The 25,414-nt window shown below is 48.1% G+C and overlaps 1 protein-coding gene across 6 annotated transcripts in view; it reads left to right on the top strand.

The window, feature by feature from the left end:
* LRRC7 (leucine rich repeat containing 7) overlaps positions 1–25,123 on the top strand; it is a 630,524-nt gene extending 605,401 nt beyond the window's left edge. For 5 of the 6 annotated variants that reach the window (XM_063939106.1, XM_063939105.1, XM_063939107.1 and 2 more), the window contains one exon: positions 23,718–25,123. In XM_063939106.1, the coding sequence (XP_063795176.1) occupies positions 23,718–23,825 (108 nt within the window). In that variant the 3' untranslated portion in view covers positions 23,826–25,123. The remainder of the gene's footprint in view (positions 1–23,717) is intronic. The other variant, XM_063939110.1, reaches the window with a different exon arrangement.
* The last annotated feature ends 291 nt before the right edge of the window (positions 25,124–25,414 follow it).

The following is a 25,414-nucleotide window of genomic DNA, read 5'->3' as shown; positions in this document are numbered from 1 at the left end:
CACTCTGTTCCCTTAGTACCCTTGGCATCGGAAATTGAGATTTGTGGGTTAAACGGGGAACCATTATCCCAAGGTAAAATTACCTCTTGCACTAGCCAGATTTCTTTGTTTATTGGAGCCACACACTCTGAAAAATTGTCCTTTTATGTGACTGTCTGTACTTTTGCCCCATTGGTGTTGGGGTTACCCTGGTTAAGGGCCCACAATCCTCAATTTGACTGGGTCTCTGGGGAGATTCTTAGTTGGGGTACTGATTGTTTCAGGAGTTGCTTGAGCCTTCCAGTCAGGCTCTCGCAGCTAAGTTTGCCAGGATTGCCAGGGTGTTATGCAGATTTTGCGGACGTGTTCTCCAAAAAAGTTGCAGAGGTACTACCTCCCCATCGCCCCTATGACTGTGCCATTGATTTGTTGCCAAATGCTAAGCTTCCCAAGAGCAGGTTGTACTCCCTGTCACGTCCTGAGACTCAGGCTATGGCAGAGTACATTCAGGAGAACTTGGCTAAGGGATTTATCAGACCTTCACAGTCTCCAGTTGGGTCGGGGTTCTTCTTCGTGGGTAAAAAGGACGGTTCGTTGCGACCCTGCATCGACTTCAGGGAATTGAACCGTATCACGATTAAAAACTCATACCCACTGCCTCTCATTTCGGTCTTGTTTGACCAGCTTCGTACTGCCACCATTTTTTCTAAGATTGACCTACGCGGTGCGTACAATCTAATCCGAATAAGAGAGGGGGATGAATGGAAGACTGCCTTTAATACCCACTCAGGGCATTATGAATATTTGGTGATGCCTTTTGGGCTCTGTAATGCCCCGGCAGTCTTCCAGGATTTCATGAATGATGTGCTCAGGGAATATTTGGATAGATTCTTAGTTGTATACTTAGATGACATCCTAATCTTCTCCCATTCCCTGGAGGAACATCGGAAGCATGTACGCTTAGTCCTCCAGAAACTCAGAGACCACCGGCTTGGGGCGAAGCTGGAGAAGTGCGAATTTGAAGTTCAGCAAATCGCATTTCTAGGATATATTATCTCCCCAGAAGGTTTCCAAATGGAGGGTTCCAAGGTACAGGCAGTCCTGGATTGGGTGCAGCCCACTAGTTTGAAGGCGCTTCAGCGTTTCCTGGGCTTTGCGAATTTTTATAGACGATTTATCGCTGGATTTTCGTCTATAGTGGCGCCCTTGGTGGCACTCACTAAGAAAGGGGCGGATGTTGCTCACTGGTCTTGTGAGGCTAAAGCGGCTTTTGCCCGTCTCAAAAGGGCATTTGTTTCGGCCAAGGTGCTGCGACACCCAGATCCAGAGCGTCCTTTTGTGGTGGAGGTGGATGCCTCTGAGATGGGTATTGGGGCAGTGCTTTCTCAGATGGGAGTGTCTGATAATCGCCTTCATCCCTGTGCTTACTTTTCCCGTAAATTTTCGCCTGCCGAGATGAATTATGACGTGGGTAACCGGGAATTGTTGGCTATTAAGGATGCACTCGAGGAGTGGAGACACTGGCTTGAGGGGGCTAAGTTTGTGGTCTCAATTCTCACTGACCATAAGAATCTGGCATATTTAGAGTCAGCGAAGCGTCTCAATGCCAGGCAGGCACGATGGGCTTTGTTTTTTGCTCGCTTTAATTTTTTGATAACATATCGCCCTGGGTCAAAAAACATCAAGGCTGATGCGCTCTCGCTGAGTTTTGCTCCAATCCAGGAGACCACCGAGGAGCCGTTGCCCATTGTTTCCCCATCATGTATTAAAGTGGGCATTACCCAGGACCTCTTATCATTAGTCCTTAGAGCACAGGAGCAGGCTCCTCCAGACCTTCCGGTAGGTCTTTTGTTTGTGCCTCCTAGGTTAAGACAGCGAGTGTTCCTGGAATTCCATGCCAAGAAGTCGGCAGGTCACCCGGGTATTGCCAGAACTCGGGAGTTGCTATCTAGGGCGGTGTGGTGGCCCTCGGTGGCCAAGGATGTGGATCAGTGGGTTCGGGCATGTGACATCTGTGCCCGAAATAAGACTCCTAGAGGGGTTCCTGTTGGCCCATTACATCCACTCTCTATCCCATCTAAGCCATGGACCCACATTTCAATGGATTTTGTGGTGGACTTGCCCAAATCCTCGGGGATGACAGCCATCTGGGTTGTCGTTGACAGGTTTTCGAAGATGGCGCACTTCGTTCCACTGGTTGGGCTGCCATCAGCCAGACGCCTGTCTGAATTATTTATGCTGCATGTTGTGCGTCTCCACGGGCTGCCACTTGATGTGGTCTCTGACCGCGGATCCCAGTTTGTGGCCAAATTCTGGAGGGCATTTTGTTCCGATCTCCAGATTTCTGTCAGCTTGTCGTCAGGCTACCATCCGCAGTCTAATGGGCAGACTGAAAGGGTGAACCAGTCCTTGGAGCAGTTCCTCAGGTGTTATGTCTCCAAGTGTCAGACTGACTGGGTTGCTCATCTGTCCATGGCGGAGTTTGCCTATAACAACGCGGCTCACTCTGCTACAGGGATCTCTCCCTTCCTTTGTGTGTATGGGCATCATCCTAAGGCCAATTCTTTTGACCCCCTGGACTCCACGCCTGGTGGTTCCTCTGTGGTTTCGGTCCTTAGAGGTATTTGGCGGAAAGTGAAGAAAGCCCTTGTGTCTGTGTCATTAGTGACCAAAAGGGTTTTTGATAAGCGGAAAAGACCCTGCAGCTTCAAATTAGGAGACTTCGTCTGGTTGTCTACCAAGAATTTGAAGTTGAGACAGCCATCTCATAAGTTAGGGCCCCGGTTCATCGGCCCTTATAAGATCACCAGGGTTATCAATCCGGTGGCATTTCAGTTAGATCTGCCCCGTTCTTTGGGTATCAATAAAACATTTCATTGTTCCCTTTTAAAACGGGCGATTAGTAATCCTTCTTCCAGTGGAAGACCTTCCCCTCTTCTGATACGTGGCCAGAGGGAGTTTGTTGTTGAAAGGATTCTTGACTCCAAGGTGGTTCGGGGTCGGCTGTCATTTTTGGTGCACTGGAAGGGGTATGGCCCGGAGGAGCGGTCGTGGGTGCGCAGTTGTGATCTTCATGCCCCCAGACTGATACGCTCTTTCTTCTCGCAGTTCCCCGATAAACCCGGTGGTAGGGGTTCTTTGACCCCTCGTCAGAGGGGGGGTACTGTTAGGGTCTCCTGCCCTGTGCTGCCACGTCGTCATGGCAACCGGGAAACAAGTGCTAGTGGAGTAACCTGAGCGCAGCTGATACTCCGGTTCGGGTCTTTTGCTGTGCAGTGGTTATAGGCTCTGTGCACGGCAGGGGATCCGGTGCTGGTTTTTGTGCTCACAGTCTGTGAGGTCTGAGTGGGGCGTGGACAGCACCTGCTTTATAAGGCCTCTTTTCAGGGTAAGCAGATGCTGCTGAATCTTTGTTGGTTAGTCAGTTCATGAAAGTTAGCCAGTACTGTGTAGCTTTGTATTTGTTTGTTGCTTACTGCAAATAGGCCTGGGAATTTGGTATTACACTCTGCCAATCCAGACCTAGCAGTAAGACTGGAGTCAGTCGTTTAGCTTGCTGGGGTTCTGTTACTACTCTGTGAACTTAGCAAGTTTGCGGCTGTATTCTAAGACTTGCCTGTCTAATCCTGTCTCACTGTGCTAGGTGTCAGGGGTCAGTTTAGTGGCAGTAAGCTAAAACCTGTGCACTGCAAGTGAGAATTAGGATTGTGGAGATTCTCCTTGTGTCTATCATTCCATCTCTGACCAAGGAGTTTACTGCCACACCCGTTGGTAACCCTTTAGGGTTTTGCTGTTGCCCTTAGCAACAGCATTTCGGGTTCTCTACGTATTAAAACACAACATCTTGCTTTTTCCATCTTAGCAGTTCTAATACAAGGGAGATACCCAGTTCCTTAGCCTCTGGGCTTCTCTGTTCACTTTGTGTGTATTTTGTTACCCTATCACCTTCTGTGTACGTTATGTCATATTCCCCAGTTTGTCTGTGAGTCCATTTGTTTCGCATAACAGTTCAAACACCAGTACATTCCTGCAGACACTGGAGTGCATAACAGTTCTGACACCAGTACTTTCCTGCTGGCACTGGTGTGCATAACAGAAAGTCCAGGAACAGAGCATTTTCTCCCTCATGGAGAGGGTCAGGTAGGCAAGTATGCAGTACACATTCTCATATAAGCACTTGGAAAAGGATGACCTATCCGAAACGCGTTGTGCCAGTATTGGGACTTTGATCATCTTGGTCTCTCACCGGTGATTTTGCTGCATCCATCTGCATTGGGCAAAGTGTGTGGTGTGTTGCTGGGCTGCCTGCTGGAAACCCACCTTTTTAACATCAAGGCACATACCACATACCCAAAACGGTATGAGCCAGAAGTCCCACTTTTGAAAATTATGCTCATAGACTGTCCTCAAATGTTTACACTGCTGATGTTTACTATAAGGGTCTGTGCAATACATCGTCCTTTAGTTACATGTACTGTTTGTAAAATCCATGTTTTATGTGCACTGTGTCACTTTATAATCATGGATATCTAAATAAATTATAGGCCTTTTTTTGTCATAAACTAGACCTTGTCCATATATTATTGGATCGCAACTTCCTTGAGGAAAATAGCGCTTACTATAGATACCAATTTTCTGTACAATTATTGATTCTGGACACCCGTGTTTGTGTCTACTGGTATCATAATAGTCTGCAGCAAACTTTTCCTCAAAGTGCGCATCATTCCACTAAACCAATCCTTTAAATGTGCTGAATGTGACAGTCCCAGGATTGAAAGGTGTATTCCTGGATTTATTTTGACCCTGGAAATGTCCCTATTTTATTCTTTTAATATGGATTAAGCCCCCCCAAAAAAAAAAAATATTCTGCATACTAGCAATTTTAATTTTTTACCAAATATAAGGCTCAGAGAATAGGAAATAAGTTAATAGTTTAAGAAGAAGAATGTGTAATACAAATGGTAGAGCTCCAATGTCCGGGAAACGTTATTGCATGTGATGGGGTCTGGTCTACCAGCCCGACAGCATTATCCCTCAAAGCTACTGTGGAATGTTGACACCTATGAATTATCTTTATGGCATATAACAGCGTCTGTGTGTGTGAGTGGGTTGTGGGTGGTGGGGGATCAGAGCGTTCTTTCTGAACATCTATGGGGCTATTTTTAGAAGAATATTGTCTGCAGAATTCTTGGTTCCCACACCTTAGATATACATATTAATAAGCTATAACTGCGTAACTCTAGAAAGATACAGTACACTGGGCAGGGGCAGTGAATAATTAGCTGCAGGCCTGTGGGACGATTGGCTATTGTAATTCCTAATACATAATTAAATACGAGGTGGGAAGTTGCTAGATTTGTGTTATTATCAATTCCTATGACAACATGTAAAGCTTCAGCCGCTGTGTAACTACAGATCCCAGCATGTATGTGCTGGAACTTGTAGTGCCATGGCTGCAGCAGAGCTAAAAGTTGCCGAAGTGTCACTCCAAAAAGGTACTCCTAATTTATAAAGTGCAAAACTCAAAGGTGATGAACAAAATGCCCCTTGGAGGCGCCATGTTCCTCGACTGGCACAAGTGCACCTGTACTGTATGTATGCGAAAGCAGATAGGGCTTCCACGCAGGACGGCCGCCTTGCAGAGGAGCAGGAGTTTGCAAAGCAATTAGGTGCAATTTTAGTTTGCGTAGGCGTCTTCCACGAGCGAGCAAGAGTCATGCACCTTCACGATGACGATTGATGATCATTTTGCTGCATAAGTGCAAATGAAATGTATTTGCTCATATGGCACCCGATTCACAGTCCGTTATGAGGGTGAATATTGCAATATTTGTTTCAGTTCTGCGCAGGCATCCAAGAAGATCGTACAAAACTGTGGGCAATTCAGAGTCACGTTCATCTCCCCTTGCGGCTGCACTGGTTTAACGGGTGTGGTTCATAGGGTCGACTATTATTGGTCGACAGTAATTAAGTCGACACCCAATATAGGTTGACACAAGCATTAGGTCGGCATGAGCAAGGTCGACGTGACAAAAGGTCGATATGAGTTTTTTTTAACAAAATAGTGTTGGTTTCTTCGCAGAGTGACCGGGAACCCCAATTAGTGCACCGTGTCCCCTTGCGTGGCTTGCCATGCTTCGGGCAAGGTGCCTCGCTCCAATACTACTGCGCTCGGCACAGGTTACCGTTCCCAGTTGTAGTCCACGTGGATCGTAAAGTATGAAAAAGTTTAAAAAAAAATGAACAAAATTGTGAAAAACTCATGTCAACCTTGAACATGTCGACCTAGTGACCATGTTGACCTAGAAACCCTGTCGACCTAATACATGTTGACCAATAGTGGTTGAGCTAATGACTGTCGACCTAAGTGGTCGACCTAGAGACCGGATACCGGTTTAAGGGAGTCAAGGCTTAGGGGAACATTTACTAAGCAGTGATAAGAGCGGAGAAGTGAGCCAGTGGAGAAATTGCCCCATCAACCAATCAGCAGCTCTGAATCATTTTATAGTAGGCAAATTATAGATGTTACTTCAGTGCTGATTGGTTGCCATGGGCAACTTCTCCACTGGCTCACTTCTCCGCTCTTATCTCTTAGGGCCTAGCGGGCATGTGTTGCTATTCAAAGTGATCCGTCTGATTTTAGAGTGACCTTATGCGCCAGAGACAGAGCTGGTGGAAATGCGCACAGATAGTGATCACAGCTACTTCCAAAAGCGAGCGGATGGGGCAGCGCCCAAATCGTCGGCAGCTCTGAATCAGGGCCTTCAGTGTCCTCCACTCTGCGACTGTAACTGACTGCTAGATATACAGTATTCCCACTCTATACCATACTGTCCAGCAGGGGTTAATTATTAGGAAATGCAGAAAATGTTCAGCTCTATAAATCTCCATAAAACATTATCATTCTAGGGTTTTAGTTGCTAGGCAACATTCCTGACTGATAGCGCTGCTATTGAAATTCGTCAAGGTTACATGAAAATAACGTTTAGCGAAATGTGCCTGGCTTTACAGCTCAGCTAATCGTTTCCTTTCAGCGGTCCCATCCGTAGGTACGTGCTGTATTGTTTGTCGCTCAGTCGAAACGTGAAATAAGAGCGACCTCCAAGAGCGCAGAGTGCGTTTCCTCATTATAGTACAGGGTGCTAAGGATGGTGCCTTTATACAGACACCGGGCCTGCTTCAGAGGTGGGTGATGCCATGTCCGCTCATTCGTCTGTTGTCGGAGTCGTGGCTGCGGTAATATCAGCCTTTCCCTGGTGTAGACGTTTGCGTCTGACGGAGCAGGCACTGGGACACCCACTGTCAGTGTCTCGGCACGATGCGACACCACCGGTGATTCTTCAGACGCCATCATTGGCGCTCCATCGACACTTAATTCTGCCACGCGGCAGATTCAGTGTCACCGTCTGATTACGGCCTCTGAATCAGGCCCTCTGTATGCACATCCACACCACGTAGGAGGATACTCCATAGTATGATAGTGCACTATGGGGCCTATTTACTAAGCCTTGGATGGAGATATAGCACCAGCCAGTCGGTTCCTAACTGCTATGCCACAGGCTGTGTTTGAAAAATGACAGGAGCTGATTGGTTGGTACTTTATCTCCGGCGACTTTGGATTAGTAAATAGACCCCTATGCAACCCTGCCAGTTATGCCGCCGAGAATATTACATCACTTTACACTCATTTAACAAGTCGTTTGTTTAGTCTGTACAGTTTAATGTTAATGGTAAATACGAGTTACATGCCATGAGATAATTGCCCTCTCCATTTACAACTTCACAGGAGTGCTTTATAAACCTATCATGTTCATTTCTAAAGTACAATTTCTAGACAAATAACATTGACAACTAACATTGTAGCCTACAAGTTACACACACACACACACACACATACACACACACACACACACAGTGGCGTAACTAGAAATTTTTCTCCCCCAAGCCAAAAAATTCTTCGGCGCCCCTCCCCCGCCCTCCCCCCCCCCCCCCACCCCCCATAATTGGCAGTAGTAATGGGACAAATATGCGCGCGCCGAAGTCGCGCGCCGGTAAAAAGGGGTGTGGCTTCGTTGAAATGGGCGTGGTTTTGCATAAAGGGGCGTGGCATTGCAGGAAAAGACTACCTTATACCCCAGTTTTGCACCCTGCACGCCCAGACATTGGCCACCACAGGAAAGAAAAATAATCCTGATTCATGCCCCTTACATTATTTGTCATTTTTCCTCCTTATAGTAATGCCCAGTATACATTATTCCACATACTGCAATGGCCCTTAGACATTATTCCACACACAATAATGCACATGACACATTATGCCACACACCATAATGCCCCCGACACATTATGCCACACACCGTAATGCCTATGACACATTATGACAGGAATCGCAATGCCCGTTATACATTATGCTACACACTGCAATGCCCCTGATACATTATAGCACATACAATGTCTGTGACACATTATGACACACACCGCAATGACCCTGAGACATTATACCACATACCACAATGCTCGTGATATAGTATATAACACACCGTAATGCCTGACACATTATGACACACACCGCAATGTCCGTGATACATTATGCCACACACCGTAATGCCCATTACACATTAAGTCCTACAGTAAGGCTTCTAATTACTTTTAAATTACCTGCTCGTTGCCAGGGGTTTCATGCTCTTGGTTCCATGCACGGTGCCAGGGATTTTCATGCTCAGGGTGTCATGCTCGTTGCCAAGGGGTTTCATGCACTGGGTGTCATGCTCGTTGCTAGGGGGTAGTGCTTGTTGGTAGGGCCGTGCTCCCAGTGCCACATATGCCCCCAGTGCCAGATATTCCCCCACAGTGCCAGGTACATGCCCCCAGTGCCAAATATACCCCCCCAGTGCCACATATGCCCCCAGTGCCAGATATTCCCCCACAGTGCCAGGTATATGCCCCCAGTGCCAGATATTCCCCCACAGTGCCACATATGCCCCCTCAGTGCCTGCTCCCCCCAGTGCCAGATATTCCCCCACAGTGCCAGGTATTTGCCCCCAGTGCCAGATATTCCCCCACAGTGTCACATAAGCCCCCTCAGTGCCTGCTCCCCCCAGTGCCAGATATTGCCCCACAGTGCCAGGTATATGCCCCCAGTGCCAGATATTCCCCCACAGTGCCACATAAGCCCCCTCAGTGCCTGCTCCCCCCAGTGCCAGATATTCCCCCACAGTGCCAGGTATGTGCCCCCAGTGCCAGATATTCCCCCACAGTGTCACATAAGCCCCCTCAGTGCCTGCTCCCCCCAGTGCCAGATATTGCCCCACAGTGCCAGGTATATGCCCCCAGTGCCAGATAATCCTCCACACAGTGCCAGATATATGCCCCCAGTGCCAGATATTCCCCCACAGTGCCGCCAGGTACATGCCCTCAGTGCCAGATATTCCCCCACAGTGCCTGCTCCCCTATTCTCCCCCCCCCCCCCCCCCCCGCCGCTCCTTTGTGTTGGAGGGACACGGAGGACACAGCGCGCGCCTCTCCCGTGTCCTTCCTGGCTCTACTGCGGGTCTAATAAAGGAAGTGCCGGTTCATGAGCCAATCAGAGCTCACGAACGGCACTTCCTTTATTAGACCAGCCAGAGAGCCAGGAGGGACACTGGAGAGGCGCGCGCGGTGCCCTCCGTGTCCCTCCAACACAGCAGCGGAGGGAAGGAGACCGCAGATTGACATGCGGACGCTCGTCCGCATGTCAATCTGTTCTAAGTCAGTGGCGCCCCCGCAGCCCCTCGCCCCCCAAGCCACCGCGAGGACTGCGGGGGCAGTAGTTACGCCACTGTACACACACACACACACACGTACTCTATGGGATTTTTCATCAGATAAATGATGACTGTGCGCTTCCTCCTGCAGTCGCTGACGAGCACTGCTACTCAGAGTATTAAAGACGGGGAAGATAGACACCCAGAAACGGGCACTCAGGATTAGGGTGGGTACATATTAGTGACAGCCAATCATCCCCATGGTCAAGACGATTCCCTTCGGCCTGGACCAGCAGAGATCGGCCATACGTACTAGCCCATGTAATGAACAATGGTACCACATCTCGTTCCGTCCTTCATTACGTTGCGTGCGATATCTTCTGGCTGGCCGCACAGCACGGTGTTGCATACGACCCAGGGGAGCACACAATCATGCGTACACATTAGGCGATATGCACAATTTGTAGGCTCCAGTATGGCAAATTGTGCCGATATCAGCTAGACTGAAAACTGCACCTATGCTCTGTTGAATATTCAACCTATGGTGCTCTGAGTTCAGGTGCGGACGGCCTCTGAGTGCAGGTGGGTGCGGCCCTGACTGCAGGTGTAGACGGCCTCTGAGTTCAGGTGTGGGCGTCCTCTGAGTGCAGGTGTGGGCGGCCTCTGAGTGCAGGTGTGGGCGGCCTCTGAGTTCAGGTGTGGGCGTCCTCTGAGTGCAGGTGTGGGCGGCCTCTGAGTGCAGGTGTGGGCGGCCTCTGAGTATAGGTGTGGGCGGCCTGAGTGCAGGTGGGCAGCCTTGACTGCAGATGTAGATGGCCTCTGAGTTCAGGTGTGGGCGGCCTCTGAGTGCAGGTGCAGCTTGCCTCTGAGTGCAGGTGTGGGCGGCCTCTAAGTTCAGGTGTGGGCATCCTCTGAGTTCAGGTGTGGGCATCCTCTGAGTGCAGGTGTAGACGGCCTCTGAGTATAGGTGTGGGCGGCCTGAGTGCAGGTGGGCAGCCTTGACTGCAGATGTAGATGGCCTCTGAGTTCAGGTGTGGGCGGCCTCTGAGTGCAGGTGCAGCTTGCCTCTGAGTGCAGGTGTGGGCGGCCTCTGAGTGCAGGTGCAGACAGTATCTGAGTGCAGGTGTGGGCGGCCCTGACTGCAGGTGTAGACGGCCTCAGTGCAGGTGTGGGCGGCCTCAGAGTGCAGGTGGGAGCGGCCCTGACAGCAGGTGTAGACGGCCTCTGAGTGCAGGTGCCTATCCGTTTGATAGATAGACAGTGTCTAGTTAGACAGTCAATAGATAGACACCATATATTAGACAGACATTAGGTCGACAGGGTCAAAATGTCGACAGGGTCAAAAGGTCGACATGGAAAAGGTCGACAGGTCAAAATGTCGACAGGTCAAAAGGTCGACATGGTCAAAAGGTCGACATGAAAATGGTCGACATAAAAAAGATAGACACGTTTTTTTTTTAATGTAACATGTTTTTGGATTATTTCATACTTTCTCTATCCATGTCGGCATAGAGTTGGTTATAAACCTTGTGGCGAGCGCAGCGAGCCACCGTGCCCGAAGCGTGGCGAGCGAAGCGAGCCCCGCGAGGGCATGCCTTTCTACAATTGGGGGTCCCAGATGACAAAACTATCCACACAAACCACAAAAATGCAAAAAACATGGTGTCTACCTTTTTCATGTCGACCATTTTCATGTCGACCTTTTGACCCTGTCGACCTTTTGACCTGTCAACCTTTTCCACGCCGACCTTTTGACTCTGTCGACCTTTTGACCCTGTCGACCTAATGTCCATCTAACATATGGTGTCTATCTATTGACTGTCTAACTAGACACTATCTATCTTTCATACCGGAACCGTGCAGGTGGGGGTGGCCCTGACTGCAGGTGTAGATGGCCTCTGAGTGCAGGTGTGGGCGGCCTCTGAGTGCAGGTGTGGGCGGCCTCTGAGTGCAGGTGTGGGCGGCCTCAGAGTGCAGGTGTGGGCGGCCTCAGAGTGCAGGTGTGGGCGGCCTCAGAGTGCAGGTGGGGGCGGCCCTGACTGCAGGTGTAGATGGCCTCTGAGTGCAGGTGTAGACGGCCTCTGACTGCAGGTGGGGGCGGCCCTGACTGCAGGTGTGGGCGGCCTCAGACTGCAGGTGTGGGCGGCCTCAGACTGCAGGTGTGGGTGGCCTCAGACTGCAGGTGTGGACATCCTCTGAGTTCAGGTGTGGGCGGCCCTGACTGCAGGTGTAGATGGCCTATGAGTGCAAGTGCGGGCAGCCTCTGAGTTCAGGTGTGGACGGCCTCTGAGTGCAGGTGTGGGCGTCCTGAGTCTAGGTGGGGGCGGCCCTGACTGCAAGTGTAAACGACCTCTGAGTTCAGGTGCGGGCGGCCTCTGAGTGCAGGTGTGGACGTCCTCTGAGTGCAGGTGGGGGCGGGCCTGACTGCAGGTGTAGATAGCCTCTGAGTGCAGGTGCGGGCGGCCTCTGAGTTCAGGTGTGGGCAGCCCCTGAGTGCAGGTGTGGGTGTCCTGAGTGCAGGTGGTGGCGGCAGCCCTGACTGCAGGTGTAAATGGCCTCTGAGTGCAGGTGTGGGCGGCCTCTGTGTGCAGGTGTGGGCGGCCTCTGTGTGCAGGTGTGGGCGGCCTCTGTGTGCAGGTGTGGGTGGCCTCTGTGTGCAGGTGTGGGTGGCCTCTGTGTGCAGGTGTGGGCGTCCTCTGAGTGCAGGTGTAGTCAGCCTCTGTGTGCAGGTGTGGGCAGCCTCTGAGTGCAGGTGTAGACGGCCTCTGAGTGCAGGTGTAGTCGGCCTCTGAGTGCAGGTGTAGTCAGCCTCTGTGTGCAGGTGAGGGCAGCCTCTGAGTGCAAGTGTAGTCTGCCTCTGAGTGCAAGTGTAGTCGACCTCTGAGAGCAGGTGTAGGCAGCCTCTGTGTGCAGATGTGGGTGGCCTCTGAGTGCAGGTGTGGGCAGCCTCTGAGTGCAGGTGTGGGCAGTCTCTGTGTGCAGGTGTAGTCGGCCTCTGAGTACAGGTGTAGTCGGCCTCTGAGTGTAGGTGTGGGTGGCCTCTGAGTTCAGGTGTAGGCAGCCTCTGTGTGCAGGTGAGGGCAGCCTCTGAGTGCAAGTGTAGTCTGCCTCTGAGTGCAAGTGTAGTTTGCCTCTGAGTGCAAGTGTAGTCTGCCTCTGAGTGCAAGTGTAGTCGACATCTGAGAGCAGGTGTAGGCAGCCTCTGTGTGCAGATGTGGGCGGCCTCTGAGTGCAGGTGTGGGCAGCCTCTGAGTGCAGGTGTAGACGGCCTCTGTGTGCAGGTGTGGGCAGCCTCTGAGTGCAGGTGTAGACGGCCTCTGAGTGCAGGTGTAGTCGGCCTCTGAGTGCAGGTGTGTGCGGCCTCTGTGTGCAGGTGTGGGCAGCCTCTGAGTGCAGGTGTAGACGGCCTCTGAGTGCAGGTGTAGTCGGCCTCTGAGTGCCGTGTGGGCGGCCTCTGAGTGCAGGTGTAGTCGGCCTCTGAGTGCAGGTGTAGTCGGCCTCTGAGTGCCGGTGTGGGCGGCCTCTGAGTGCAGGTATGGGCGGCCTCTGAGTGCAGGTGTAGTCGGCCTCTGAGTGTCGGTGTGGGCGGCCTCTGAGTGCAGATGTAGTCGGCCTCTGAGTGTCGGTGTGGGCGGCCTCTGAGTGCAGGTGTGAGCGGCTTTTTCATCCTTATAGCACATTTTCCCAGAGATCTGTGCAGTAGAGAAATCACTGGTAAAATAGAGCTGGTGTCATTTTCCTCTACATGCACAGTAACACAGTATAGGCGCATGTGCATCAGACAGGGGGCTTCCTGCATGAAGACTGCACACAGGCCCAACCTTTTCTTAAATCGCCCCTGGATCAATCATCCCTTTTTTGAAGTTCTGTTGAACACAGCTCAGACAGGGCAGGCATCCGTGTATATGGCGATGTTACAGTTCTGCCTTCAGCATATGCTCAGCTGTACCATCGATGGTTTATAAATGATGCTCAAAAACGGCAGTATCCGATAGCAGAAATGCTTCATCAAGTCAACCCTCTTCATCTAGTGGACATCCCTACGCTATAATACACGACCATCATCCTCCGGAATACATTGTTTGGCTCTTCTAATGCCTTGTGTGATGTCTTCTCATGCCTTTTACAGTGGCGCAGCTCCTGGAAGATGAGGGGTGGGGATACCAGCAGGGGCTCCCGAGAGGGGGGGGGGGGGGGGCAGTCCTGGGCCCCTAATCCAGGTAGTCAGCAATTTACAAATCCTGTCTCTGGGAGGTGGATCTGGTCTTCAGGAAAGGGGGGGGCGGCATCTCTGTTGCAGGGGAGTGAGGCGCCATAGCAGGTGGAGTTGAAAAACTGTTTTGCACACATGGGCCATGTTTCATTTGTGGTTAAATCAAAATAATTGAGGTGCTAATTAAGTCACCTGTGCTCAAGCATGAAGATCCCTAAATCGTGGATTGTTAGTGTGCCTTGAGGAGCGTGGTCGGGAAGCCCTGACCTTTACATAGGCAATTGCAGTTGGTGGGGCTAATTTACTAACATCAGAGCTGGGGGCAGATGTACTAAGCCTTGGACAGTGATAAAGTGGAGAGGGAGAGAGAGATAAAGTACCAACCAATCAGCTCCCATCTGTCATTTTTCAAACACAGCCTGTAGCTTGGCAGTTGGGAGCTGATTGGCTGGTACTTTAGCTCTCTCCAATGTATCAGTCTCCAGTGCTCAGTACATCTCATGCTAGTTGGATACTGCGTAGGAAAATTGCAAACGTAAATAGATAGCATGATCAGTTATAGGGTTCAGAAGATGGGTCATGCTATAAACCGGTTATCAGGGACGTTTCTTGGGGCAGGCGAGCAGTGCAACCGCACTGGGCGCCCGCCGCGGCACTAACTGTGGCTCCCTGCTTCCCCCTCCTATTTCTCCCCGAGTAACCCGCTCGGGGGGCGGAGTTTCACGGAATGACGTGGTTGCGTCGTTACGTCACGACGCAACCCTGTCACTCCGTGAAACTCCCCCCCACCCCACCCCGAGTGGAGTACAGAGGGGGATCCAAGCTAGGAAGAGGGAAAGGCCAGCGCGAGGAGCGACTGGTGAGGCGGGCCGAAGAGCGGTAATCGCCTCTGTGAGTATTCTCTCTCTCTCAATGTGTAAAATGGGGACACCTGCCGTAATGTGTGAAATGGGGACTCTTGCCTGCCGTAGTGTGGGGATTTAATGTATCAAGGGCATTGCGGTGTGTGGCATAATATGGTGCAGGGGGCATTACTGTGTGGGGCTTAATATGGGTCAAAAACTGGATTGTGAGGTAGTCTTTTCAGACAAGGCCATGCCCATTTAGATGAGGCCACGCCCCCTTGCCGGGTGTGCGCGCAAGGTTTTTTTTATTCTAGGTGTGTGGGGGGGGGGGGGGGGGGGGGGCACATTTTTTAATGTCATGGGGGCGCATTTTTAAATTTCGCACTGGGAGCCAAATTGACTAGAAACAGCCCTGCCGGTTATATTGCACCAGGAGGCATGTATAAGTATGTTCTATGAAATTATAGGTAGAGCTGATTGGTTGCTATGGGTAACTTCTCCATTGGGCGACTTCACAACCCTTTTTTCTTCAGTAAATCAAGGGATCATTTAAAATTGTGTTTTGTACATACTCAGGTCATACTTGCCGACTTCTGGGCTGCTCTCTCCGGGAGAGAGCAGCCGGTCGGCTCATCAGGGCAGGCAGGAAGTGAGGTGACGTCCAGAGGGGGGCGGGCCAGAGGCGGAACGGGGCGGGCCAGAGGCGGAACGGGGGCATGGCTGATTGATCGCGTCATGTAAGCCACGCCCCCCACTGTGTAATGCCGCTATTCTCGGCATTATACAGCAGGCGGCGTGGCTATGATGACGCGATTCAACAAGAATCGCGTCATCGCCTGCTCGGACCGCCCACTTTACTCGCTAAGTGGGCGGCCGGGCCGGGGGTGACCGCTGAAATCGGGAGACTTGTCTGCCCTTCCGGGGGGCCGGGAGGGTCACCCGATTTTCGGGAGCCTCCCGCCCATTCCGGGAGGGTAGGCAAGTATGACTCAGGTTGTCTTCATCTTATACTCAGTTTGATCTGAAGCAATTAGGTGTGAGAGATGTACAAAAATAGAGGAATCAGGAAGGGGGCAACAACTTTTTCAATGTGTTTAGAACACATAGAGGGACATTTACTAAGCAGTGATGAGAGCAGAGAAGTGAGCCAGTGGAGAAGTTGCCCATGGCAACCTATCAGCACTGAAGTTACATCTATAATTATTTGCATACTATAGAATGATACAGAGCTGCTGTATCAATTCTCCACTGGCTGACTTCTCCTCTCTTATCACTGCTTAGTAAATGTCCCCATTAGGGCCTAATTCAGATCTGATTGCAGTAGCAAATGTGTTAGCTAATGGGCAAAACCATGGGGGTCATTCCGAGTTGATCGCTCGCTAGCTACTTTGTGCAGCGCTGCGATCAGATAGTCGCCGCCTATGGGGGAGTGCATGTGCAGCCGAGCGGTACAATTATTTTTTTTGCAGTTTCGGAGTTGCCCGATCATTTCAGCCTGTTCGTGGCCGGAATTGACGTCAGACACCCGCCCTGCAAATGCTTGGTCACGCCTGCGTTTTTCCAAACACTCCCAGAACACGGTCAGTTGACACCCATAAACGCCCTTTTTCTGTCAATCTCCTTGCAAACGGCTGTGCGAATGGATTCTTCGTTAAATCCATCACTCAGCAACGATCCGCTTTGTACCCGTACGACGCGCATGCGCATTGCGGTGCATATGCATGCGCAGTTTGGACCTGATTGCACTGCAGCAAAAAAACCTAGTGTGCAATCAGGTCAGAATGACCCCCACCCCATGTGCACTGCAGGGGGGGCAGATGTAACATGTGCAGAGAGAGTTAGATTTGGGTGGGTTATATTGTTTCTGTGCAGGGTAAATACTGGCTGCTTTATTTTTACACTGCAATTTAGATTTCAGTTCGAACACACCCCACCCAAATCTAACTCTCTCTGCACATGTTACATCTGCCCCTCCTGCATTGCAGACTGCACATGGTTTTGCCCATTAACTAACAAATTTGCTGCTGCGATCAGATCTGAATTAGGCCCCTAGACAATTGTAATGGTGACATGTGGCAACTCGTGTTTTAAATTAGCGTTTTTTCATCGATTTAACCTCTATCACATGACAATTTGCAACTTGCTGTGAAATCACCACAAACCTCATACCATAGTGTGATGCAGTTGATTCATTGAATCCCAGAATCAGACTTGCCGACTGTCTTGGATCCTGCAGCTGCAGGAGACATCCAATTTTTCAGGCAGTCCCCCTCACCCCTGAAACCTGAAAGAATGGATACCCGGGATGCGGTTAATATACCGGCTGTCGGAATCCCGGCACTAGGAATACCGATAGCGGAATCCCAACACCCAGAATGCTGTAATTCCGAAAAGGGCAGGACACCGACGACGGAATCCTGACCGTAGCAAGTACAGCGCGGGTTAGGTTTAGGGCTGGAGGTTGTTTAGTTTAGGTGCCGCGGCACGGGAGATGTTAGTGTTAGGAACCCCCGGGGAGGGTTGGGCTGCAGGAGAAGGAGGGTTAGATTTAGGCTGCAGTGATGGGGTTTAGGTTTTGGCAAGGCCATGGGAAGGGTGGATTAAGGTTATGGTGTAGGGGAGAATCATCTCCTCTCTGGGCTTCACCCAGAGAGGAAACCTCAGATGTAGGAAGGTATGCCAAGAATACAGCTAAACCAGGCAATGATGGATTATTGATGTACTCCCAAGGGGGCATGGCCATGCCATGATGGAGGCGTGGTATAATTATGTAAGTATGCTCCAGTACGCGTTTGGTAGGAAACGCTGGCGGTTGGGAACGATGCGGTCAAAATCGAAGGCTTAGAATCCCGACATGGGCAAGTTAAGTATACTTAACATAATCCAATACCCCCCTAACCCTACACCTCCCTACCCACAGCCTAACCCGGGTTCCAGTCTATAGAAAGACAGTTAAAAGATAGACAGTCATTAGGTAGACACCATATGGTCGACAATCAATAGATAGACCATATGGTGTTTACCTAATGACTGTCTATCTTTTAACTGTCTATGTGCTATACCACACCCGCCTAACCCTAACCCCCCCTTCCCGCAGCCTAAACCCAACCCTCCTTCCTCTGTAGCCTAGCCCTAACCTTCCCCCAACGGCTTGCCTGGTGGCCCTCTCCATGGTCGTTCGGAATTCCGGTGCTGGGATGGCGATGCTTGTCAGGGTGCCGGCATTTTGCTAAGTGTCGACTGCCGGGATCCTTGTCAAATTCCCTCCAGTACAGTTATATAGCTAAAGAACTAGAATGTTGAACTTGGGAGGAATTTTTTTTATTTGCTCTGTCATGGCCACAGAAACCAATCAACAGTTATCTTATATCTGTAGTGAGGAGTGTAAATAGTCCCATTCCAAGGGAACGTTGTCCAGTGATTGCCCCTCCTTCAACCTTTTGCTCATTACATTGAATTAAGGCCCTGGCTCCGCATGGATCGCTATTTGGCAATTTCTGCCCATGTACGCCGGTGCGCGGACTCGCAAGGTCTTAAACTGAGCTCTCTTCAGAAAGCAGTTTAAGGGGCCTATTTACTAATCGTTGGATGGAGATAAGGTGGATGGAATAAAGTCCCAGCCAATCAGCTCCTAACTGTCATGTCACAGGCTGGGTCATGGCCTCTGAATCAGGCCCTCTGTATGCACATCCACACCACGTAGGAGGATACTCCATAGTATGATAGTGGACTATGGGGCCTATTTACTAAGCCTTGGATAGAGTTAAAGTCGCTGGAGATAAAATGCGATGGGGCACAAACGCCGCATTTTGTGGGTGTCAGTGCACCGTTTGAGGGGCGGGTCCAGACAATGGAGGCGTGTCCGGACGTTTGTGTGCCAGGCCGCGGCGGCTGTATGACATCACACGCAGCCGCTGCGAGCCTAAACATGGCGTGTAGCCGTCTGCCTTTGCAGCTAGGCTGCCTAGGCAGGGGGCTATCCTTATCATGCGAGCGCTTTGCTGCTGTTTAAAGCAGCGCTCGTGTGTCAGCAGGGAAGTGGGGGAGGAGCCAGCGCGTGGGGCGGCCATGCTCTGTGCATGTTAGTGTAATGAGTTGTAGTTGTGCGAATAGTCGCACAACTACAACTCATGCTGTATCAGGGCCTAAGTCAGTAATTCCACATCTTATTATGTCCCAATTTCTCTTCTGCCCCTCCCCGTTATCCTTTTTATGCCACACACGCCTCTCACTTTATTTTGTCATTAACAATTTTCAAGAAATTTAGCTTAAAAAAAGACTAGTGTGTAGAATGTCACTAATCTGCAAAACTAAGTAGAAGAATAATATCATTGAAAACTTAGGAGGACTAAGCAGTGATAAGAGTGGAGAAGGGAGGCAGTGGAGAAATTACCCATGGCAACCAATCAGCTGATCTGTATAATTTTATAGTATGCAAATTGTAAATGTTACTTCAGTGCTGATTGGTTGCCATGGGCAACTTCTCCACTGGCTCACTTCTCCACTCTTATCACTGCTTAGTACATCTTCCCCTTAATTTTTATGCTGCTGTTCCTTGAATTTGAAAATATAATTAGTTACCCTTATATACTCCGGAGGTTTTAAAGCACCTAGACCTGGTTCATTATCAGTGAAGGATGTAACTGCCACCTACTGGCCACTTTGTAAACTACATAAAAATTTTACATTTAATGAAGGCGCTTGTTAAAGATTGGAGTTTCCCAATCACAAAGATTCATCAAGGGAAAAGCAAAAAATAAAAATCTAAATGAAGATTGTAAGGGCCGTTAGAGTAGTGTGGGCCAAAGACTTAAAAATAATAAAAAGTTCCTGTCCTAGATATAATCTAATGCATAATAAGGGAGCACTAGGTAACAATATAATAACAGTGTACATGTCAACTGTGCGTATTTTATACATTAAATTAGCCCCAGGTGGCATCCCACATAGCATAGAACAGAAGACTCAGTGGGGATGAATACAAGACACTATGGGGGTCATTCCGAGTTGATCGCTCGCTGCCATTTTTCGCAGCGTAGCAATCAGGTTACTACTGCGTATGTGTATGCACCGCAATGCGCACGCGCGTCATACGGGTACAAAGCGGATCATAGCTGGGCGATGGATTTAACGAAGAATCCATTCGCACAGCCAATCGCAAGGAGATTGACAGGAAGAAGGCGTTTGTGGGTGTCAACTGACCGTTTTCTGGGAGTGTTTGGAAAAACACAGCCGTGTCCAGGTGTTTGCAGGGCGGGTGTCTGACGTCAATTCTGGGCTCGAATAGGCTGAAGTGATCGCAGCGGCTGAGTAAGTCCAGAGCTACTTAGAAACTGCACAAGACTTTTTTGTTCCGCTCGGCTGCACAGGCGATCGCACACTTGCAAAGCGAAAATACACTCCCCCGTGGGCGGCGACTATGCGTTTGCACGGCTGCAAAAAGTAGCTAGCAAGCAATCAACTCGGAATGAGGGCCTCTGACCTTTAGTAATGGGGAAACCGTTGTATGGTCTGTAGCAATCCCTGCTCATGTAGCCAGACCTGGTCTCCCACTGTCGGATGTAACTGCTGATCCTGATGCCCGTTAGACAATTGCTGCATGTTTCATCCACTGTATGTCATGAGTGGGATGTATGTCAGGCCAGTCTATGTACTGTATACACGGAAGGTATGATTAATCCACACTATTCACGTCTCACGGATATGGAGATCAGGCAGCGCTGTACAGCATGATGCATTATTCATAGCGTCTTGTGAAGAAGGTGCAACTAAGTGCATGTCTATTGCTCATCAGAAACCGGGGCCAAAGTCAGACCGATACAGACGGAGGCCCCTCACTCACTGCTTAACGGATGAATATTTTTCGCACAAATGTTTCAGAAATTGCTTATTTTTTAATTCATTAATTTGGTTAAAAAAATCTATTTAGAAGCTTATTTAATAATATTTCGAAAAAAATAAAATAAGCCTGGGGACGCTAGCAGACGCTGCACCATTATCCCAAGACCACGTAGCATTTCCAATCAGCGTTACAGCATTACCCCCACCCACCCCTATTCCCGTCACCCCTATAGCATTATCCCCCATTGCTCCCCAGTGGCTTACTCACCCTTGCAGTGGTAAAAGATACCCCAGTGACATCAAACTGCCCCCTCCCCACCAGTGGCAATACATAACCCAGTGGCAGTAAATCTCCCAACTACCAGGTGTTAATAATTCCTCCCACCCACTCCCCAGTGGCAAAAGATGTGGATTCCCCATAGTCACCTCTGGTCTCATTTCTCTGGGAATCCCTTGACAGCCCACCAATCAGAAGTGGCTATTGCGGGGAAAAGAGCCAATGTTTTTTTTAAGCACTCTTCCATCCAACCCTGCAATAACCAGACTTCGATTGGTCTCTATTATGACAGGTGGTGGGGTCACATAGACCCCCAGAAGATTAAGTCACCCACCTGCATCCTGACCACTCTCTAGTGATATGGTTGGGACGAGGTGCGTGATAACACTACTCTCAGAATTGCATCGTCCGGCCCAATGATGAAACGCTCTGGACCCCCCAAAATGATCAGCTACGTTTTCAAGTTGGCAAGTATTGAAAAGCCCTTTACCCCATTGACACATGGATGTTGACATGTCAAGAGCGGGATCCGGTCTCTAGGCCGACAGTAACTAGGTCGACCACTATTGGTCGACAGTAACTAGGTCAACAGGGTCTCTAGATCGACATGTTCTAGGTCTTCAGGTCAAAAGGTCGACATGAGTTTTTCACAATATTTTTTTTTTTTTTTTACCTTTTTCATATTTAAGGATCCACGTGGACTATGATTGGGAATAGTAGCCTGTGGCGAGCGCAGAGGTAGCGGAGCGAGGCACCTTGCCCGAAGCTCGCTCGCCATGCGAGAGGACACGGTGCACTAATAGGGGTTCCCGGTCGATGTAAAGAGAAAACGACACCAAAAAAACATAAAAAACTCATGTCGACCTTTTGACCCGTCGACCTAGAGACCCTTTCGACCTAGTTACTGTCAACCTAGTTACTGTCGACCTTGCATACTACACCCGTCAAGAGCCTATCGGATGGCCAGATATAGTCAGCATGTCAAGCACTTATCAGAGCATTTATATGCAGCAGGTTATGCATCAATAGGTAGGGGGCCTTAAGGTATAATGGCCCAAATGTACTAAGCCTTAACAAGAGACAAAGTGGAGACGGATAAAAAGAGACAAATGACCAGCCAATCAGATTCCTAACTCCCATGTCACAGGCTGTGTTTGAAAAATGGCAAGAGATGATTGGCTGATCATTTATCACTCTCTATACGTCTCCACTTTATCTCATCTTAAGGCTTAATACATTTGGGCCATTGTTACAACGCTGTAAATGTATGTGTGAATACTAAAATGGATAACGTGTGATACAAGAAGGGGGGATTGAGGTGGGGGGGTGGAGAGTTGTCTTGGAATACGTGTAATTGCCCCGAAGGTGCCACTTTTACCCTGTATACAAAATAAAACATCAGTATTTAATGTAAATAAAATACTTTACACCACATGCTTGCTATATTATGCGGCGTGTTATATGTTATGCTGGTGTTACACAGCTCACAAGCTCTAATGACGGGATAAAGTGAAACGTGCCTCTCCTGTCACACGAGTCTGATGACGATTGGAAGATGGTGATATTGTGAGACGGGAAGCAGTGTTCACCTACTTTTTTCCCACCGTAGCACTGAGAACATCAGCTGACCCGCCAGTCATGACATCAGCGAGGTGTTGGTGAGGTCGGGAGTTTCTAGTGATGTCATAGGCTGCATCCGTGCGAATAATGTACCAATTATTTTCATGGTTATTTTTTTAAAGAGTCAATGCTTAACCTAGCACTGTACATTAAGGTAGATAATGATACAACTAAATAGCATACAACAGCAGAATGTGAAGATGACACTGCCCAAAGAGCTTACAGTCTAAGAGGTGTGAGGAACACTTCATACATAAAGTATGAGGTGAGCACTGGGGAGGGGGTGGGGGGTAATGGATATATGTCACTTCCCCGCACCTCAAAAATAATGATCAGAAAACTTCTGTTTGCAAATTGTTTCCACAAGTCAAAAAATAAAATGTAAAAACTGGAAATGCACAATCTCTCTCCTCTACACTGTGTGCCATGTGTACTTCAGTAGGGTCTGACCCTCTGTGTACGCTAAGTGCATTGCAGGGCACAATCACGCCCTCTGTATTAAAGAAGGAACATTTGTTATTACCTAGGAACAAGGCGAAATCTTGTGATATAAAGTTATAAAACGGTAAGTATGTACATAAAACAACGCTATTGTATTGGGAAAGACATACTATTGAATATGTAATTGTTTATTTACTGCGATAGGCCCAAGGTATAATATTATAGTTATATTTGAGATGCTATGTTAGGACATGTTATACAGATATTATTTATGAGTTTTTACAAGAGACTTTTTGAAGTCATCACTTATGTGTTGATTAGGAAAACTTGTATATGACAGGAAATACACTCCCCACTGTACATTATTATGGATATTAAAAGTCACCTTGAATATTGGTGACCTGCATCAAAGCATCTCTTCCTACATTCTCATGAAACTATGTAGTGTTAGTGACGTGTTTAATTGTGGAATAACATACAACTTTACCTGATGAAATTGTATGTTATTCCACAGTGAAACGCGTCAGGTAAGCTATTTTGAGACTACCCAGTGTAACTGATTTTTACAACTTCCTCAACATACTTCTGAAACTCAAGTTTCCAATGACTTATACTGGAGCAGATTATACCAAAATTATTCACAAGAAAATACACATCTCCTTACCTAAAGAACATTGACATTATGTTGAAATAAGCGTCAAAACAATCTTTAAGGCAAGATAGAAACTTGAACGGTTTATTTCTTGTTTGTGTTACAGGCAAACGGACACAGTTTTGTATATATGGAGCATGAAAAGGCTGTCTCGCTCCTGAAGAACTTTTCAACAACAGTAGACCTTGTAATTCAACGTGAGCTTACTGTCTAAATATTTTTTATAAGCGGTAATAATATCAGTTAGACAGATCTCTTCTAAGACGTTTTGCCAATTGCTGGATCAATGGCAAAGATCAGTGCCAAATGTAGAATAATGGTTGCTATTGACTGACAGATGTTGACAATATACATATGGAAAATAATGTGGATAACAGATGTAGTCCTTTTAACCAATAGCCTGAGGCTGGGCTGAGCATTGGTGCAGTTTTATAAAATTAAAACGAATAAGTTTATTCCCAAAGTGGATTTATAGTTTTGAGAGCATGGAAGCACACAAGAAGCAGCTCTTCCTGTACCTGAAATCGCCATCAAGCACTGCCTCGACGTTGTATATGTCTTTTATATAGAACATAAAAAAAATAACAAGAGGAATCGCAAGTCATATTTTGACTTCTATACAAAAAATGATTACAAAACAGAAAAATATTTTCTTAACTAATGGATAAATTGATAAGAAAGTATTTATTAAAGATGTAGATGTTACATTGAATTATTAATCCCTTTTTATATAAGAAATAGATACTTATGCCTTATGGAAATCACTTTAAACGTATAGATTTAATTCCATTACTTTCATTTAATGAAGAAGTGGAACTCGATCTCTCCGACCTGCTCTTAACGCGTTTCATAACTTCTATAATTGTATGTTAGCAGATGTGGTTAAACCATCATTTTGCCAGAAATTATTTCTGCATTGGGTGTTTTAGTCATGCATTAGGGAAATCTATTTTAGTGGGTCATGGTTAGCTGAAAACTTTTTTCTTTTTCTTTTTTTTAACCCGAGATTGGGTTTACAGGTACAGATGTTTGGGTCAACTATTTTTTTAATACACACCAAGTAAGCCAATACTTCATAGAATATTTTACAGTTCTGTGCTATAGTCTGAGGCCATAATAAAGTCAATTATTATAAAAAATAAAAAAAAGGGTTTTCAAAGACAGTTTGGGGAAGAAAATAATCGTCTCTCCAACTATCCTTCGGCACTCAACCCAGTAAAGCTCTATTTTAATGGTCACCAATGTGTAAACACTGCTTTATCTCCCGTTTACGTTTGAACACCAATGAATGTTAAAACTCAGTTTTTCGGGTGAAATTCAGTTACTATTTCTAAAATATTTGTATTAAGAATTTTTATGTTGTGGCAAGACGGAGCATCAAGGACTGTTAGCTTTTCGATGGCATGTGTTCTGTTTTACCTTTTTGGCTTTGTTTATTCTTAGAATATTTTTTTTTTCATGCTTTTAATTGCTTCTGTGGAAGATTTTAAATAAAAGTGATTCAGATCTTTAGTAATGTTGCATTAGCCAAACAACTGTAGGCTGCTTGCTTTCTTTCTGGCATTTAAACAACAAACAGTGAAAACAACAAGATGTTGCGACTGCCTAAAACAAAAAATTATTTGGCGGGTTCCGGGAAGGAGAGAGGAAGACTGTGGGTCTGCTTTGCTTGCCTCCAGTGTGGGGTGGGCCAGGGTGGAGGTGCCCCCAGGAGGTCCTCCTTCCAGTGGGGATGACTCTTTTTTTGCTCATGGTGCCATCTGCTAGCTGGTGCTCTATGTGCCAGCCTACTCTTGCATAGGT

The sequence above is a fragment of the Pseudophryne corroboree genome, chromosome 9, assembly GCF_028390025.1.
Source record: "Pseudophryne corroboree isolate aPseCor3 chromosome 9, aPseCor3.hap2, whole genome shotgun sequence".
NCBI lineage: Eukaryota > Metazoa > Chordata > Amphibia > Anura > Myobatrachidae > Pseudophryne > Pseudophryne corroboree.
The sequence above is the reverse complement of the archived record's forward strand: the minus strand, read 5'-3'. Positions and strand labels throughout refer to the sequence as shown.